Genomic DNA, 19,550 nt, shown 5'->3' with positions numbered 1-19,550 from the left:
GCATTTGCTCAGCCTTGTCCTTCAGCCCATAATGTTCTCTCCTTTCTTCAGGACCTGCCTCAAATGGGCATCCTCTGTGAAGCCTCCTCAGTTCCCCAACCAGACAGGGATCTTACCACTTTAGGTGCCTGTGGAGAACGTTGTTTCTCACTTGTCTTGGATGCCCAGTTTTCTCCACTAATCTTTGTGATATTTAACTAACCCACCCTTCCTTCTCTCCACACCCCCTACCCTGACTCCAACAGAGCATCAGTTATTCGAGGCCCCTGATCTATGGACAGCACCTAGCCCAGAGCCTGGCAAGGACCAAGTGCTCACTATGATATTTGAATTCAGTTGTTGGATCTTCTCCATTTGTTCCAGTGCATTTAACACAACCATCTCCCGTTTATTCCAACCTCGTGCCTGCTGCAACCCCAGCCTGCACTGTCCCCCACTGTTTCGTTCCATCCTTCGCAGCCACCCTCCATGCTCTCTGTACTCCCATGGACTGTACCTTACAGGAAGGATGGTATTATCTGTCTCTATATTCTTGGTGCCCAGTGTTGAGCCAGAGCCATGGTTAGGGCTTAATAAATGTTTGCGGACATGAACTAAACTGAACTCTGTCCTATGTCCCAGGGCAAATAAAAATCTAGGCTCTCTTCCGGATCCGGGCTTGGAGTCAAATGCTCCATCCTCCCCCTCCCCCACAACTCTCTCAGACACATACATATACAATTTCCCTCCCACAGGGCTCGGGAACTTGGCAGCGTCCCAGGTCAGTTCTGTCCACCCAGCCTGGCCCTCCCAACAACCCTAACCCGTTTCTTTCTTTCTTTTTTTTTTTTCAACGTTTATTTTTGAGACAGAGAGAGACAGAGCATGAACGGGGGAGGGTCAGAGAGAGGGAGACACAGAATCCAAAACAGGCTCAAGGCTCTGAGCTGTCAGCACAGAGCCCGACGCGGGGCTTGAACTCACGGACCGTGAGATCATGACTTGAGCCGAAGTCGGCCGCCCAACCGACTGAGCCACCCAGGCGCCCCTAACCCTTTTCTTAACCAAGGCCAGGTCAGAGAGCTAAGAGAGTTGGATATGGGGGGAGGGTGGTCCCCAGGGTGGGGAGGGGTCTTTGGGCCCACAGGCCTAAGAACAGCTCATCTCACTTCTCCCTAAACCCCATGAATCATGGGTAATTGTAGCCTCGCTTCCTCCCAAGAGAGCAATCTCTCTGCTTCTGCCAGAAGAAGCAGTGGAGGGGGGCTCAGGGGGCTCTGTCTGCCTAACGAGCCTCTCAGTGTTAATTAGAACATGCTCCCTCTTTTCAGGTTGCTGCAGCAGCTGAGCCTGAGAAGGGCCGCTGAGAGATGGTCGCCAAGTCAGGGTGAGGGAGGAAGAGCAGCTAGCTGGGGGGCTGCAGTGCTGGGGAATGAGGGAGCCAGGCCGGGGTGGGGGTGGCTTTCACATGTGAGCAAGGATTTCCTCTGATCCAAGATTTCCCAGCTGAGAATGCTAAAGCATTACATGGAATGAGGCTGCAGAACTTGGCAAGGGAAGCCTTACATGAGGCTTAGGAGCAGACAGTCTAGGGTAGGGAGAGAGGAGCTTGGAGATGCTAAGGGCCGCCCCAAGGGAAGCCGGCCTGCACTGGGCAGGCTGTGAGCCCCGCGTCTTCCCTGTGTGCCCACCTCCCTGTCCAACTGTCCAAAATACAGCAAGCATTCAACACAGCAGGGCACTGAGGCTTGCCTAAGAGCAGGGCTGCTCTTGGGAACCTCTTCTGACTACAGCCAGCTAGGGGTAGGGGGGTACGACGGCTCAGCTACTCCTGGATCACAGAGACTGTCTCAGGTAGAGCTGCTGCGGGGAGCCTGATTTGAACCCTGGGTTGGGCTTCTTGCTGTCTCCAGTGCTCCCACAGAACCCTGTGCACTGCTTCCTTGGAACCTACCCCTTCACTGGGATGAGGAGGCTGTGGAAGACTCTGGATAAAATCAAGGACTGTGGAGTCCCAGTCTTGGCTGCACCAGGAATGCACACCTAGGGATGTGTCTTTGGGCAGGTTACTTAATATTGCTAAGCCGTGATTTTCTCATTCTTAAAATGGAGATAGTAGTAGTACCTAGCTCACTGGGATATTATGCAGGTCTGGGGAGATATTGCATGGAAAATGTCTGGCACATAGTTAATGCTATTAGTGCTAGCTAGTACTGGTTACGAGTCAGTGCCCATCTCTGGAATGTGCTCCCTGACAACTGTGCCTGTGTCTTTTGTATTGTGGTGTCCCAAGCCTTGCACAGAACAGCAATGCAATTCTGTTCCCTGAACCGGATGCAAGTGAACAGGACTATCCTTGATGAGCATTGCCTTCACCATCATGCTCTGGGGGTTGGTCCTCAGGTGCCCTCCATGCCCTGGTGGGATTCTTGCCTTCAGAGGAGAAAGGAGCCTTAGATATTCTGGTACAATCCCTCATTTCACAGGTGAAGAAACTGAGACCCAGAGAATTGGAAACATGGCCACCCTAACCCTAACCCTAATCTCTCCCCTTGAAGGTATCCCCTGGTGAGGCTGGACCCTGAGGCTTAGGTATGGGAGATCTGTTGTGGAAGGGTCTGCTCTCCAAAAAGAGAACATAGTTTCCACCCAGGACCTGACTTGGGTGGGGGGCAGGGCCTGGATGCTACTGACCGTAGCTGCATGGTCCCCTGGCTTGGACAGCATACACAGTGATGCCATTTGGACATCCCACATGAACTCCAGTGGGCTGCTCCTCAACGGTGGCACAGAACAGGATACAAACTCCCTAGAGAACCTGAATGAATTTGGAAACCACTCGGGTGCCCTATGTATCCTTGCCACACCACTTTTCTAAAGAATCCTCCAAAGGAATCTACATGCTCCCTCCTTGTCCCCCTAGGTTGTAGCCCCGGGCTCACTGTGAGATGAAGTGAGGGAGCTGAGGGCAGAGGGAATGGAGGATGGAAAAGCTGTCCCAGAGAAGCTGGCACTTTTTCCCACTGTGATTGTGGGGCGAGGCCCTGGGGGCTGGGAGAACAGGGAAACCCAGAGGCAGGTTTGTTTGTTTGTTTGTTTGTTTGTTTCTTTCTTTCTCTCTCTCTCTCTCTCTCTCTCTCTCTCTCTCTCTCTCTCTCATGTGTTCCCCCAGTACAGAGCATGTCCTAGGCACCAGGGACTGTGCTGTGTGGGGAAACAAAGGTGAGCAAGAGTAGCATTATCACCTAACACAGAACCCTAGGGAGTGCTCACTCCTCACACAGACCATGAAGTAACTGGCTGCTCCGAAGGTATTCTGTGCACAATCCGCTCAACTGTGTGACAGCCCTGAGAATGACATAGTCCTTGCCTGTACGAGTGGGACAGCTACCAGATGGCATGGAGTCAGCAGTGGAGCATGCAGTAAAAGCACACACCCAGGCTTGGGGATGCTGACCTGAGACATGAAGTATGAGTAGAGATCACCCAGGTGAAGTGTGATGGCGGACAGGTGATGAGTATTCCCAGCAGAAGAAATAAAATATGGCAAGGCCCAGAGGCAAACCATAGCACAGAGATCTGGAGAAAGGTGAGTGGGGATGGCAGGAACCCTGCATGGCAGTGGGGCAGGATGTGGGGTTGTGTCAGATGGTAGAAGAACCAGGAGAAATCTGTCCTACACACAGTGAGGAGCCATGGAAGGCTTTCACACAGCAAAATACCATCATCTGATGTGCTGTCTATAAAGAGGGCTCAGCTACAGGGTGGAGATCAGGTTAGGAGAGGCACAGCTCCAAGTAGGGGAACCTATGGGGGTTTCTCCAGGGGCTCAAGTGAGAAGTGATGGTGGCCTAGCCTGGGGTGGGGGCAGTGGGGTTGGCAGGAGAGGGTAGAATTTGGGAAATAGTTAAGAAGTAGCATCAGTGGGCTTGGGGATGGAGCAGATCTTGGGGTGGGGGAGGGGTGTGGGGACAGAAAGGAGCCACAGGCAGTGCCTGAGATTCTGGACTGGCTGATGGAGCAGGCCTGGCAGGTTGGTGGACTGGGGAGATAATGACTGCCCAAGATCTTTCTAGTGTAAGTACTATAGGATTTGCACAACTGGTGGAGATGACAGAATCAGATACTAAATCCTAGATCTTAAAGAAACCTATAGCAAAGTCAGGTCCAGGACCCAGGCTTCATTCGCCTCTCCCCCTTCAGGTCACTAATTTAGTATTTTCCCCTTTCCATCCCTGAGTATATCTTCTTCATGCCAGGGACAGTGTCAGGCATGATATAATGATGGGGATATAATGATGAATAATGAGTTATGGGCCCTGCCTTCTAGGAGGTGTCAAGTCAACAGGGAATGATGATACAGGGCTGAAGGGCAATGACAGTACCCCCTAGGTACTAGGGGATTTCTGGGAAGGGGCATCCAATGCAGCCTTGGGAGGGCAGGGAAAGCTGCCAGGGAGGAGGAGGGAGAACAAATTGAGGCCGAGTGCCAAGTGAGGGGGGGAGCAGGAACGTTAGTGGTAGAGGCACAGAGAACAGCGTGTATGAAGCCCCAAAGAGTTAAGAGACAACTGAGGCCTGGAGAACCTAAGCAACTTGTTCAAGATCACACAGTTCATTTGCAGAAGAGACAGGAGTTGAGCTCAGTCTCTTATAAACGTGTGTCGTGTTTTTAATCACTTTTCTCTAGCCCCCTCACTTTTTGCCCTCTTCCTTCTGCCCCCAGCTTATGCTTGGCCTAGAGAGATACATGAGCCAGAGGAGATGCGCTATTCCCTGAAGCTGCATTCACTCAGCATAAAGGTGCCTGTCACACCCTCAACTTTCCCGCCCCACCCCTGCTGGCTTGACATGCAAACCCATCTCTCAGAATGGTGTCTACTATAAAAAGGCCCATGATGCCAATCAGAAGCCTGTATCGCTCTCCATATGCCACCTAGTCAGTCAGAATTAAACTAACTCTCCTGCCTAAGCTGAAGTACAGGTTTCTTTTGGTATTAGTCACCAGATATTCGTTAAATTGCACTGCAATTTTGGGGGGGGGGGCAAGGGAGCACTTTTTTCTCTTTGTTACCCCACTCTCTTATTGCTTTGCACATCATAGTTGTTCAAAAATTATTCACTCAGAGGGCTGTTACTATGTTCAAGAAACTCTGCTAGATGCTGGGGGAAGGGTACAAAGATGGGTAAGACATGATCTCTGTCCTCAAGGAGCATAGTCATGTGGAATTGAGAATACTTCTTATCTGGGCCAACTGACCACCCACATCACACTGTAGTGTTCCAGATGGACTGTCTTCCAGCCCCTGCCTGGGCATTCCCGGTAACACAGAACTCACTACCTCACAAGCAGGACTTTCTATATTTTTAACAGCTCTAATTGTTAATTGAGCTAAAAGCTTCCTTTTCTGTAGCTTTCATACGTTAGTACCACTATTTTTGACTGGAATGATAGAAAATATATCAAATCCGTTTTTCACATGCCAGCTCTTCCATATTTAAAACTTGTTTTCACGTCTACAATTTCTCCATATGACTCCAGCCAATCCTATTTTCCTTCTTAGGAGAACCTTGGAATCCTCACGATTCTTACTTCTGTCTTAAATGAAGCCCCAAGAACCAAGGACAGGCTCCAGACAGGCCCTGACCAGAAACCAGTGTGGGGCTCCAGCCAGCTGCTCCCCTATACTGAGGCTTATCCACCCTCCTGTGAAGGCTGCTATACTCACTTCTCTGGCAGCCATTTCACTGGTTATTGATTCATCTTGAGCTTACAGTCAGCCGAAGCCACAAGTTCTCTCTCCCAGGACCAAGCCTGCCTATCTTATACTAATGCTGTGGGCTTTTCAAAGCTAAGAGCAGAACTTTAGCTCTTTCCCTGCTTCATTTAGACTTTTGCATTTAAATCTTTATGTCTGGATGAGATTTCTACCAAATCTTGGATTCTATCACCAAGGTATTAGCTGTTCCCTTTAGCTTTGTGTCACTAGAAAGTAGTGCCTTGTCAAAAATGGTTGAACTGAACAGGACCAAGGACAGTGCACCGCTCAAGGCACCAGGAAACGGCATGGATGGAAAAACCAACGTTTTTTGAGAATTCTGTTTGAAAACAACCCACCTGACTATATTGTCATCCAATTCACTTCCTATCTTGTCCACATATATATCATGGGAGATTTTGTTAAATACTTTACTGAAAACCAGATGTTCCACCTCCAGCCAACCTTGATGCTGAAGGAAAGAAATGAAGTTGGTTTGGCCTGATTCAGTCTTAGTGACCTTTCTACTAGCTTTCCTTCCCCAAACCCACTTTGTCCATGGAGTTAAGAATGTTTCTTTAAAACCTACACATTTGGAGATGATTCAAGGTCTAATTCCCAATTTCAAACCAGTGCCCGGAGTGCTTAACTGGCATTCCCAGTCACAGACTTAACTAGAGCGAGACCAAGGGGTGGATCCTATGTCTATGGCTCCAAGTTCAATGCTCTTTCTTAACAAAATTCAGTCATGATATCTTTCTCTAAGCATATGCACATGAGTATACACACACACACACACACACACACACACACACACACAAATGGAATTTGTTCTCCAATAGGGGACTTTGGTTTATCTTGGGAATCCTCAGTCTACCCAGAGGAGACCACCATCTTTGCATTTCATTTGAACCTAAGTGTGCCTACACATGGGGCTTGCTACTTGGGTGGACATGTGAGTGGACTATCTCTTCTAAGCAGCAGTGGAAGTAGGGGCTTCCCCAGAGAACAGTGGGCCACCTGCTTAGACATTTGTGAGGGCAATTTAGGCATCCTGCACGTGGCAAGAGGAGCAGACCTCTGGACACGCTGCCTAAGGGACAGGCATTGCAAGGGTTTGGCCCAGGCCCTGTTAAGGCTGCTTGCCTGACAAACTGGGCTACAGGGATGGGCAGAACACTTAGCTCAATTTGGAAGAACTAGTGGCAAAAGAGGCGTGCCTACAGCACAGCAGAGGTGGGCCCAAGTGGGGAGATACCCTGGATAGCCCCCGAAGGCAGGGCCCCTTCACCACCCTCCCCGCCCCCCTTGGAGGCCCTGGGTACCTGTTTATTCTTTAGGTCAAGGGAGAGCTCGTAATCGGAGGCGTTAGGGGCGTGGGAGCAGAGCGCCGTCGCCAAGGCAGGCTGCTGCCGGCCGGGGGAGGCCGCGCGGTGGGAGCCAGCCCTCGGGGAGGCACCCCCCGCCCCCGGCCGCTCCTCCTCCTCCTGCAGCTCCTGGGCTTGAGCCTTCGGGGCATGGGCACTGGGTCTGCCGGCTGCCACCGCCGCCGCTGCCACCACGGAGTCCTCCATGCCCCCACCGGCCTGGGCACAGGAGCCATCGCTGTGAACAAAAGGCAACGGTGCTCGGTTGGGGGGGAGCTGGACAGGGTGCATGTGGGTGTGGGGGTGAGGAGAGAGACTGGGCACTCTGGCCTGGCCTTTCAGGCAGCGATGGGCCTTCCTAGTGGTGGGGGCTTGGGGGTGCCTCCTGAAGTCACCTCTAGGGAGGGGCTACCTTGGCAGGGAAGAGCTTCAGGCAAGGAAGAGAGCCTGAATTTGGAGAGGGTATCCCAGGCAGAGGAAAGGAGCAGCTATGATCAGAGCTCATGAACCTCTGCTTGCTTAGAACCTCTGCTCTGCAGTACAGCAGAGTAGGTAGGAGTAGACTTCCTGGGTTGCAATCTGGACTCTGACTCTTATTAGTTATGGGAACCTGAACAGGCTGCTTAACCTCATTGTACCTCTGTTTTCCCATCTATAAAATGGGCACAGTAATAGTACCTACTTCATAAGGATGTTGGAAGGCTTACATTAGCTAAAGTTAAGACAGTGCCTGGCTCAGGGTCCTTGCTAAATGTAAGTGTTAACTATCATCATTATCAGTGGTCTGGTTCCCTGGCCAGTGGCTTAGGCAGCTGGAAAGAAGCTGATCCACACACTGAACCAGCTCCATCTTTATGCTGCCCAAATGACTGTGGGGAAGGAGTGATGCTTACAGGCCTGGTCTGAGCATAAAGCCCCTCCAGGCCAGGCGCACACCAGCTTTTTAGGACTGGGTCTGTGAAGAGAAGGGTGGTTGCCCTGCTGGGTCTAGGGGAAGATCTGTCTTTGGCTCCTGGCCTCTCCTCCCCTCCCATGGAGCCCCCAGGAGGCTGAGCCATAGCTGCTGCCCACCTCCTTACCCTAAGGAGATACCTGCTAACTGGAGCCATCATACCCCAGCCTGCCCTGGGGAATTAATACACTCAGGTTGCTCCCCTCCCTGGCCAGTCTCCTAGTTCCATCCTTCCCTCAAGGCTAAGTGCTAAGCCACCTGTCCATAAAGCTTTGACTGCTCCGTCTGCTAGCACACTAGGAGCTGCACTTAGAGAGTCTATCTCTATTTCCCAGGAGCAGAAGCATCGTGGCTACAGCACGGGCTCAAATCCATACTCTACCACCGTGTGGCTTCAGTTAAGTTGCTTTTCCTCTGAGCCCATCTCTGGCTTCCTCATTTGTATGGTGGAGGTACTAGTACCTATTTTATCAGGTTATGGTGAGGGCAGAGGAGTCAGTATATATAAGGTGTTTAGCACACTGCCTGGCACAGAATAAGTGCTCAGTCAGTGTTAACTCATGTCCCCCATCTATCGCCTCTTAGAGTCCAGGACCTATATTCTATTTTATTCCTGCTCCCCAGTTAATGCTGGGCAGATGATCAGTGCTCAGTTAATACTTGTTGATGGATGAATTGAAGGGAGAGCAAGAGTCAAGGGAGAGCAGACAGAGATAGAAGATCAGGACTAGAAGGGACCCTAATGTCACCTAGTCCAGCCCTCCAATCTCCCTTTCTTATAGAAGGTGGGGTGACCCTGGCCCAAGAGCCAGGCAATACTTAGGGTTTCTTTCCTTTATAGTTTTGCCTCCATGTAAGGTGCCCCCAAATCAACAGGCAAAAAAGAGACCTCTTCGTGTTGTTTTCACCCAACTTTGGAGCCTCCTAAGGAAACCCTCTATATGCATAATTCTTTCCTCCATCACTTTCTGTATGGCCATTAATCGAGTTGTATAGTTGGATGAGCTCTAGTTATCTGATATGGTTTTTTTTTCACCAGTTTTCACTGGTTGAAGATCTGACTGCAACTCATCTTGTCATAAGACTTACCCATTCTTCCCATGGGGCACACAGATATAGCCCTTCCTTCTCCTATCACAACCTGCCTCCAGGGCCTGGGGGGCACCATTCAGTCTCATACATACATCTCTTCTCCAGACTGTTCTTGGTGCTAATGCCCAAGCCTCTTCACCCTAAAAGGTTTTCCAGAATCTTTAGAGAACTGGTGGCTACTCAGGACTACAAACACCTTTAAAAATAGCCCTATGCTTTCTTTTACTGTGGGAGTCTGCTTGGCAAGAGGTTCTGGAGGAGTTGATGCCCCCAATAACAATACTCAACCAGTGATGATGAAGGCAGGTGAATAAATACTCTGGCCTCTCATCCCTTGAGCAGAATAACTCCAAGGCACATTCCATGCCATTTCCCAAAAATGCCCAGTGGCCAAAGCCATGACCTGATCATTAATGAACATGTATTGGCTTCCTTCTCTTCTGTGTCTCATCCCCCACCCCCACACTGGCATTTCTTGGAGTCACCTTATCCCAAATAAACTACTTGTGTTAAACCAAAACAGACTTTAAAAATAGCCTTCTTTGTGGTCCACCCCTCTGAATATAGACAGACTCCAAGGCCTTATCTCCTGAACTCATTCATAGGGCCTGGGAGTTAGGAGACCCCTCACTGTCATCTCTAGCACATGCACATACATGCATGCATGCATGCACGTACACACACACACACACACACACACCCCAACACACACACAGACACACACACACACACACACCAACGCATACACTGATGCATACATAATGCTTCTAACTAGCTCTGTGGCTTGGGTAATTTGTTCATCCTTCTGTGTCAGTTTTCCTTACTTGTCACATGATGAGAACTTACTTATCTCTAAGCTTGGAATTCTGGAAGCTTGGATTCCAGTGTCAAAGCCAGTCCACCAAGGCCCACCAGCCCCAAGGTTCCAGACTGTCTGGCTGATGGAACCAACTCTGCCTTTGCCCACCTCTATGCAAAGGGATCTGAGAGACTATGACACCCCCCCCAATCCGAGTATATGATGAAAAGTATTAGAAAGAGGACTTTGTCCTTGCCTTCCCTCCTTAGACTTCTCCACTCACTTGTGTGGTATAAAAATAGCTATGGGAGACTCAGAACTAATGTCATCAATATGGCAAAGTTTAAGATTATACAGTACAGAGAAAAGAACATGGGCTTTGGTGTCAGGAAAACCTGGGTTAGAATCCTCTTTCTGCTACTTACTATGTGAACTTGGGCAGGTTGCCTAACCTCCTTGTGCCTCTATTTCCACAAAACAGGCATCCTAACTCCTTTGCAAGGTTGCTGTGAGGAATAAATATAGCTTGCAAAGAACTTAGTACAGTGCCTGGCACACAGTAGTCCTTGATAAATGATGACCACAGTGGTGGCAGTATTTGGAGCTGGAAACCTACAGCATGGAGTCTCAAAGGAATTCCCAGAAAAACAGCATGGAGAATTTCTATGTGGAAGGAGAAGGGGTTCTCAACATTTAGCTCTCCTCAACCTTCACAAAACAAACAGTAAGGTTTTTCCATCATAGCTCATGGTCTTTCCCAGACCTCCAGACTAACTCCCATGGTCTTTAGGGAGAGAAGCAAAGGCCAATTGGCTTACAGAGGCTTCCTCCCACCCTTGTTCTCCACCCACTGGAGCAACAACACGGTGAAGGACCTTGGTGTTGGGGATCACAAATCATGGGATCCATCACCTCTGACGAATCCATACACATCTACCACCTACAGGAAGTCTCCTTGGCTGTACCAGTCACAATATGAGGTATGCCCTAGGCAGACATTTGTCCAATGCTCCTTGTGTGGATCTGTGTTGTAGTCACTTTTCAGGGAGCTGTAGAGGACTGAGTACTTAAAACTTCTCATCAAAAGAATGTTCCCAGCCTCTCTTTTCCTCTCTGTACCCCATCTATAAAAATGGGCCAGTGAAAGAGTTTAGAATATTCATCCTAGCTGTTGCAGCTAGAAGGCCATATACTTCAACTTAGAGATCATCTACTTCAATCCCAGTCTCTTATGGAACCGTAAGCCCATTGTTCCAATGCCCAGAACATCACACTTTGCAAGACACAGGCTGTGTCCCCTTGAGTGTCTAGAGTTTACTGGGCTGACCTGACATCATGAAGCTGCTGTCCCCAGTGGGTCTTATTTCAGGCAGCCTGGCACTTGGACAGGAATCATGTGAATGGTATTCACTCCATGACCTGCATAGATTCTTGTAAGGAGAAGAGAGGGAGAGGAGGGGGGAGAGAGGCTGGTGATGTTAGCTATCTTGGGCTCATTATCCAGCTGTACAGAAAGAGATTCCTTGAATGGCAGCCCACTAGCCTAGAGAAACTTAGTGTGACTGATGACATAAAGGAGATGCTAGTCATAAGAATCTTTCCTGGGTTGGGACACCCACTTGAGAAGGGAAAAAGAATGTAGGTGGCACCAAAACAAGAGGGTTCTGAGAAGGCTTTGGTGGCACCCATATGACATTAGACCAATAAACATACAAGGACTCAGGCCATGAATGGGGGTTATTCCACACATGAGAAAAAGACAGGATTTGAGCATGGCAAATGAAAGTCTTTGAGAAATTGGGGGAATAGCAGTTGCTCAGAGGAATACTACATGTGCCCAAGACCAGAATGACCTGTGTGTTGGGACTGAACATCACATCAAAGAGTGTCACCTATGTGGGAAGCTGAGGGATGTGCTTGGAGGGATGATAGGGGCCCAGAGAGCATGGCATATATATGACTCCCCTGGAGTTCTAGTGACCACTCCATCCTATCATTGCTGCTATCAAAGCTGATTCCATAAAATGTAGATACTTTAATGCCAATACTTTGATCAAAACCCATCAGTGACTTCCCAATACTCCTGAGATGAGGTCCACCAGCGTGGACTTTGAAGCACTTGTGATCTTACTACAACCTCCCCTTCCAGCCACATTTCCACCAAGTGATCCACCCACTCTGTGCACACTGAAGTTCTCCCCAAATCTGCCAAGCCCTCTCAGCCCACTATGTCTCTCAATAACCTTCTTCTGCCTTGAGATGTTTTCTCTCCATGATCCTAATCTCCCACTCCCATTTTCTCTGCTTTGTCAACTCTTTCAGGACGCACTCATTGCCCCTGGGAAGAATCAGTCCCACCCTCCAATGTGCTCTCATAATTCTTGGCACTCGCCTCTATTTCAGCAATGACCACTTTGTGTTCTAATTATTCACTGATGTGTCTCTCTCTGTTAGACTATGCCATGTACACCTTTTTATCACCAGTGCAATCACAGCGGGCTGGCTCATAAGACATGTTTAATAAATGTTAAATGAAAAGATAGATGGCTGGACAGGTCGATGGATGGGCATCATTTAATCTCTACTACTTTCCCAAGGGCAGAGGGACTGAGGTAGGGTCAGTGATGCACCACCCAGACTCTCCTTCAAGGAATGACTTGTTGCCCAGCTCTGGGAGACTGCCCTCTGCTGTCAGCCCCTTCAGCTCCTTCAGGGAGTATCTCAAAGGCAGTGTCTCCTTGGCCCAAAGTCACGTCCTTCCCAGAGCTGTCGGAATCCAGTGACTGATTGCGGTGGGGATATAAAGGCTCAGCCATTGTTACTTAACATGGGGCAAGTTTGGTAGGTCATTCTCCCTTCAGAGCTCACCTGGGACTGGCTGAGGATTTTGTTGGACTTCTGTCACTTGGACTTTTTCTTTTGCCCCGTGCTATGTTCCTGCCCTCCTTTCCGTTTGTGTTGATCCCAAGCACATCCTCTAGGAAACATTCAGCACCCTCAACTCAGAGTCTGCTTCCCAGAGAACCAAATCAGTGACATAACCAGCTTTTCTTTCTTCTTCCTTCTTCTCCAGACAGCAAAGATTACCTGGGTCTGCCTGCCCACACACCTGTAGAACCTTTCCCGTTTCCCAACACCTTTGAAACACCTTGAAAGAACTCTGGGCTCTCTTTCCAGAAAAATGCACATGATTTCATACATGCCAAATTTTACCTTCACATTCTGAGGCCTTAGAAACTCCATAGACCCAGGCTAAAAACACTATTCTGGAGACATGATCACAGATTATCTGCCATATGCTGAAGACTGTGCCAAGGGCCATAGGCAGCTCTGGTCGTACAGACAAAGTGTTTGGCTACCACCCACCTGAGAGCTTTCAGACACTGTTTACTGTTATCCTAGCACTGACGGCATCCTTGTTCACAACTAAGAGAGCTTGAGTGGAGTGAGGCCCCTGGTTCTGCAACTTGTTCGTTAGCTGACTTGGGCAAGATACCTAACTTTTCTGTACCTCAGTTTGCTCATTTGCAAACTGGGGATGTGAATATCTCCTTTCAAAGAGAGTGAGAAAGGTAAAATTAATTCATAGATAGGCTGGTATGCTGGCCACAATGGGAAATATGGCCTCTTTTTTTTTTTAAGTTTATTTATTTATTTGGGGGGGGGAAGTGCACCCATGAGTGGGGGAGGGGTAGAGAGAGAGAGGAGAGAGAATCCCAAGCAGGCTCTGTGCTGTCAGCACACAGCCGGATTCAGGGCTCAGTCTCAGCAACCATGAGATCGTGACTTGAGCCAAAATCAAGAATTGGATGCTTAACTGACTGAGCCACCCAAGTGTCCTGGAAATACAGCCTTTCTATGCACCTGGCAGGACCCTGTGCTCACACAGCCTCTGCCAGGGAGCTGACTCAGGTCAGTGAGTGTCCTCCCTGGGCTCCCAGGCAAGGCCATGTCGCCCCCTGCCAGGAGCTGGAAGGATGGAGGTAACTGGAGAACTGTGCAAGAGCCAGGAGAGGGCACTTAGGTCCATGCTGCCCTACAGGAGGCTGGCTTGAGTGATGGCCTTTGTCATGAAGGTGGAGAAAGGAATGAGGAGGCACCTAGAGGCCCACCTCCTGAGGGGCTTGTTGGTGTTGGTGCTGGTGGGTGGCCGAGGGAGGCTGTTTTCCCATCTGTGCAAGGCTAAAGCAGTGATTACTAGAGACCTTGCCAGGAGGGTTTGGGGGGGCTAAAGGATTCCTCATGTGGGAAGAACCTCCAGAAGTCCTGACCAATTGCACTACATTAGCCCAAACTCTGCCAGCCTTTCTTTTTTTTTTCAAGCTTATTTTTGAGAGAGAGAGAGAGAAAAAGAGAGAGAGTGAGTGGGGGGGGGGGGAGGGGCAGAGAGAGGGAGACAGAGAATCCGAAGCAGGGTCCAGGCTCTGAGCTGTCAGTGCAGAGCCCAATGCGGAGCTTGAACCCACAACCTGGTGAGATCATGACCTGAGCCAAAGTCAGATGCTTAACCAACTGATCCACCCAGGTGCCCCTGCCTGCCTTTCTTAAAGTGCTTTTGGGACAAAGAAACTAGGCATTTTGCAGAAAAAAGCTAACAACATGGCTCACATCTGGAGACTTTTCAGCCTTTACTAAAACACTTCCTTATCTCCCATGTCTGAATCAATAAGGTGATCGTAGATGGTCAGAATAAAGGCACCAAGCAAGGAAAGCCAAGTGTCTTCTGGGTCCCAGATAGTACTGGGGAAATCTGAGGTGAACAGAGGGCCAGTGCTGGAAACAGAGTCCCTCTGTACTCATTCTAAGGACAGGCTAGAAAATGCTACTCCAGGTGGTGGAAGGAACACTGGGCTGTGAGTCAAGGTCCAATCTGGCTTCTGCCTGCAGCATTTGGTATAACCTTGGGCATGCCACTTCTCTCTGGACCTCTGTCTCCTCATCATGAAATGGACAGTCTCTGCAAAATGCTTTGACATCTGGAAGGAAGGAGAGGCTCAGCTTTCTCCATTTCTCCTTTCCTCTCCATGGGCCCCAGGCCCACACTGCACCATCCCTGCCCAGTGGCTGGGCTCTGGCTCCTCTGCCCTCAACACCCAAGGACACAGCATAAGCCTCCCTTTACTTCCCTTACGTCATTTAATCCATGGCAGCACCTGCCCCAGCCCATGGCTCCTTGACCTCCATTATCCAAGCTGGAAGCCAGGTCTCAGAATAGAAACCCCTGGAGGAGGGTAGCTGTGGCTTTCTGGGTTCATCCACTTGCAGAAACTGCCCTGGATTCATTGACTGTGACAGATGCTTCTCCTTCCCCTCTCCCAAGGGCCCTGAGAGAGTAAGTGATGCTCTCTCTTGTCAGCTCCTTGGAGACTCTGGGCTTTGGTCTCATAGCTGTTCCAAAAAAGTGCTGGCTGGTTTGCTTTGTCTTTAGGGGTTTCCTGTCAAAGGAACCACAGTCCTCTGGACTTGTGCCTTCCCCATATCCAGGCCCACAGTACCGTGGTGCGCACTCAAGGATGGTCACAGAAGCAGCCCAGGCAGACTGTCCCCAGGTGTCCAGTGTGGGCATCAGCCTCCCCTACTCAGCCCACCCCACAAGGGAACAGCAGCACCTGGGCACATCAGAAACCTGCTGTGCTCCAGGGAAATCTCATCTAGAAGTTTCCTCTGGACACCTCCCTCACAGGCTCCTAAACTGAGCACACTGATTAATGCCATCTTCTTGCCACTGGAATCCTAATATTTTGAGCATTTTATTTTCTCACAAATAGGCATAGATCTGGTAACAAAACCAGGCTCTAAGGACATCCTACCCGCTTTCTGCCCCTTCCCTGACACACAGCACACAATTTCACAAATGCATGTTTCTCTAAGCCCAGACACAGAACTCACTGTACCCCTAGATGCACCTCAGATTTCTTCACCGTTTATGTCTGCTTGTGTTATCGTCCCTAAGAGAAGACATTTCCCACGCCTGACATCCTCGTGGCACCCAACCCTGCAAGGAAGCTCCAGAAACACTGCCTTTAAAACCATCTCTGGACACACAGCCTAAAGTCGTCACACAGCCAGTGCAGGCAACACTTCGTATTTACAGCCTGGTGAAACTCTGGATTTTATTTAATTTTTTCTCTTATTATGAGCCATTTTACATATGGAAATATGAGTAACATATGTATAAAGTGTAAAGAAAAATCTTCACTTGTACCCAGCTCAAGAAATGGCACATTAGAAGCCTTTGACACCTCACATATTCCTTCTCCTCTTAAGGAATCTTTGTCCTGAATTTGTGTTTATTATTTCCTGCTTTTCCTTGGGGGCAAATTTCCTCCTTGTCCTTACATAAGTGGCGGTGGCTGCTTTTGCAGCAGCACCAAGCCTGCATAGTGTGCTCACGGGGCAGGTCCGGGAACACTCGAGATCTTGCAGACCCCACACAGGTCAGGAGGCCCTTCTCCAAGGGCAATGGCCTGCAACTCCATGCTGGCAGGACAGAAAAGATGGCAAGGATCTGGCCGCAGCTGAGCTGCACCCATTGTCTCAGCAAGGAAGACTTTTAGGAAAGAAAATGGACTCATTCTTTAAGGACCTATTCCCCCGCCCCACCAACACCACCATGGTCTAGGTATGTTACCATGGGCCACGGTGACTCTCAGGAGCCACATAAGTGATGCTGGGAGAGGTGTACTCAAGAAAGACATCAGCCCATGAGCCAGCTGGGAGCCAGGTCCAGGGTGTGAGTGCTTTGGGGTCCCTGAGAGGAGGGAACACAGGAGGCCACAGGAAATGTTGGCCAGTGCACAGATGGGGACAGCGCTGCAGCAGGTAGGACTCCATGCCAGACGGCCTGGCTTTGCACGCTCGCTCTGCCATCGACTTGCTGTGTGACCTTGGGCAAGTTGCTTAACCTTGTGCCTCGCTTTCTTCTCTATGGGAGAATTAAGGTAGAGAATTAAGGTGTGTAAAATGCTCAGTAAGCCCTATATAATGAACAACTATCTTTTTCCTTTTTAGGATTTCCAACATGCTATTCTGTTCAAACAAGAAAACAAAAAAGCAAAAACCTCATTCTGTTTCCGAATATGAAAAGGTAGGAAGGAAGTGACTTCAGAATAAAGAACAGTCCTTAACTTGAACTATCTTTCTCTCACGTTCTTGTGCGAGAGTTCTTTAAATGGAAAAGTAGTGCTCTTTTCTGCACAGCATAATTTCTGAAGCTCTGAGTTACAGATGATGCCAAGAGAATCCTGCCAGGAGGTATAAGGGCTGGGAGGCAGCAGGATATAACGAGTGGGAGATGAAGAACCAGACTGACCATGGTTTAAAATCTAACAACTCACTTGTTGTGTGGCCTTGGCTAGTTCCCTAACTTTTCGGAGCCTGTTTCCTCTTCTGTTGGGAGAGTTGACAAAACAATGTCCATAAAGCTTCTGGGACCTACTGATGCCCTGTAAATGTAGGTTTCCTTCCTTCATCTGGGCATGTGGCGCTTCCTCACCTTCTGGCTCAAGAGCGATGACTCCCTGGAGAGCAAAGACCTCATCTAATCCTTCTTGGGTCCCTCCGAGGGATGGTGATGATCGCAACACACACAGTACATCCCAGAGGCTGGGCCACGCCCAGCTATTTTGTTTCCTCATGGCTATAAAGTCCCTTTATTCCATCCTCCTCCCGTCCCACTCAGATCGGCCCTACCTCACCCCAGCAGAGCAGATTTTTTTTGGATCTTGAGCTATTTCCAGGGAAAGACATTCTCCCAGCTCCTCACAGACTCAATTTCACCACAAGCCAGGGAAAAGGTCTCCGATGGCCTACAGGTGTCTGTGGCAGTCAGGTGTGTGCTGAACCCAAACAGGAGTCTTGTGACACAAGAGATGGAAATGGCAAATGCCCAGTAGTGTAGGATGCTGCTCTGGCCATCCATCCAGTTTCTACGGAACAAAATTATTGACCTATTTCCTTTCAGTCACCTTCATTATCTTTTGCTTTCTGACTTGAAGTTCTTCCTAATGTCTAGCTTCAGTCGTTCTTGCTACCGAAGAAACCTTCACAAGCTCACAAGTATCAGAATGGCTGTGCTATTTTCTACATGTCTGCGGGTTTCACACGTCTCTCCAAACGTGTTTAGGATGAAGGGACAATGCATGGCACACTGGCTTTGGGAAGAAGCCTCAGAGATCCCAGCTTGGGGAACCACCCACCCCTCCAGGCAGGGCAGGGGTCAGTGCCAGGCCATAAACCTTTCCCTGAAAGGGTTCGACCGTTTCCTCCTTTTTAAATAAAAAAATTTTAATCTTTATTTATTTTTGAAAGAGAGAGTGTGATCAGGGGAGGAGCAGAGAGACAGGGAGACACAGAATCCGAAGCAGGCCCCAGGCCCTGAGCTGTCAGCACAGAGCTCGACGTGGGGCTCAAACTCACCAACCATGAGATCATGACCTGAGCTGAAGTTGTACACTCAACCGACTGAGCCACCCAGATGCTCCCATTTCCTCCTCTTAAGAGAACAGACAAACTGTCAGCTGGCAAGAATTTTCTGATAAAATGCCTCTGCTCTTAATCTCATCCTAGCCTGCACTGTGACAGCCTGGTGCTGGGTGAAATCATTTCCTCTCCTGCCCTGATGTCTAGAAAATCTCCTCTCTGGGCCGGTTGGCCCTACTGGATTGGCATTCATCTGGGTCTCTAGCTTCTTTGATCTTTTCCCCAAATTGGTCCCTTAATTCTGAGAGTCTCTCTTTCATTCAGATATTGGGCTCTTTCCAGCAGCCTATGTCCCACGCTAGGCTTGAATAGAAACATCTGAAAGATGCCTCCTTCTCCATGCCCATCACCTGCCATCCAAAGGAGGGACTAGACCCTCTTTCTGAAGGGCATGTCTCAATGACTCTGAACAACATTCCAGGTAGTGTGTCCCCTCCTACTTGCCATACCAGGGGCTCTGCCATTAGACCCTCATCTCCTAAAGTAGTCAGCCCATTCTTTCTAAACATTTCCTAGTCATACCTGAGTTTCTAGTCCCCTTCTCTGGGACTCCTGGATCTTGATTGATTTCTCCCTCTCTGCTCCTGAAAAATCCAGTTTTCAAATAGCACTTACTGAGTGCTTCCTATATGCCAAGCACCTTTCCAGGAATCATCTCATTTAACCCCCTCAACCACTGTAAGAGGTAACTGCTCCTGCTATCCCCATTTTACAGGTAAGCAAATTGAGGATTAGAAGGTTTATGTAATTTAACCAAGGTCACAGAGTTTGTAAGTTGCCATGCCAGGATTTAGACCTGGATTTGAGTTGCTCTGTCTGTGTTCTCAACCGCTCCACATTCTAGTACTTCCTTGAAGTCTTCCTGAATTTATCTTCGAGCCCAGGGTACTGTTTTACTACCTCCCCACTTCTCAGATCTTCCTGTCCAACCTAGAAGGGCATCCACAAAACTCATCTGGTGCATCCCTCTGCACTTGGACAAGAAAAGAGACTCTCATATTTTTAAGTTCGTTATTAATCAGTAACTGTGAGTATCCTGTTCACCGGTATCATTGCTCATTATGAATTAATAAATTCAGAGTAATATACAAGTCTCTTATAATGCTGTTTCTGGTGAGCCA

General features: G+C 49.1%; 1 protein-coding gene across 9 annotated transcripts in view; it reads right to left on the bottom strand.

The window, feature by feature from the left end:
* Nucleotides 1-19,550, bottom strand: part of IQSEC3 (IQ motif and Sec7 domain ArfGEF 3) — a 106,692-nt gene that overhangs the window by 45,235 nt on the left and 41,907 nt on the right. For all 9 annotated transcript variants that reach the window (XM_058744063.1, XM_058744066.1, XM_058744069.1 and 6 more), the window contains one exon: nucleotides 7,064-7,343. In XM_058744063.1, coding sequence (XP_058600046.1) covers nucleotides 7,064-7,343 — 280 coding nt within the window. The remainder of the gene's footprint in view (nucleotides 1-7,063; nucleotides 7,344-19,550) is intronic.

The sequence above is a fragment of the Neofelis nebulosa genome, chromosome 8, assembly GCF_028018385.1.
Source record: "Neofelis nebulosa isolate mNeoNeb1 chromosome 8, mNeoNeb1.pri, whole genome shotgun sequence".
Lineage (NCBI taxonomy): Eukaryota > Metazoa > Chordata > Mammalia > Carnivora > Felidae > Neofelis > Neofelis nebulosa.
Note: the sequence above shows the minus strand (reverse complement) of the source record. Positions and strands in the feature narration are given on the sequence as shown.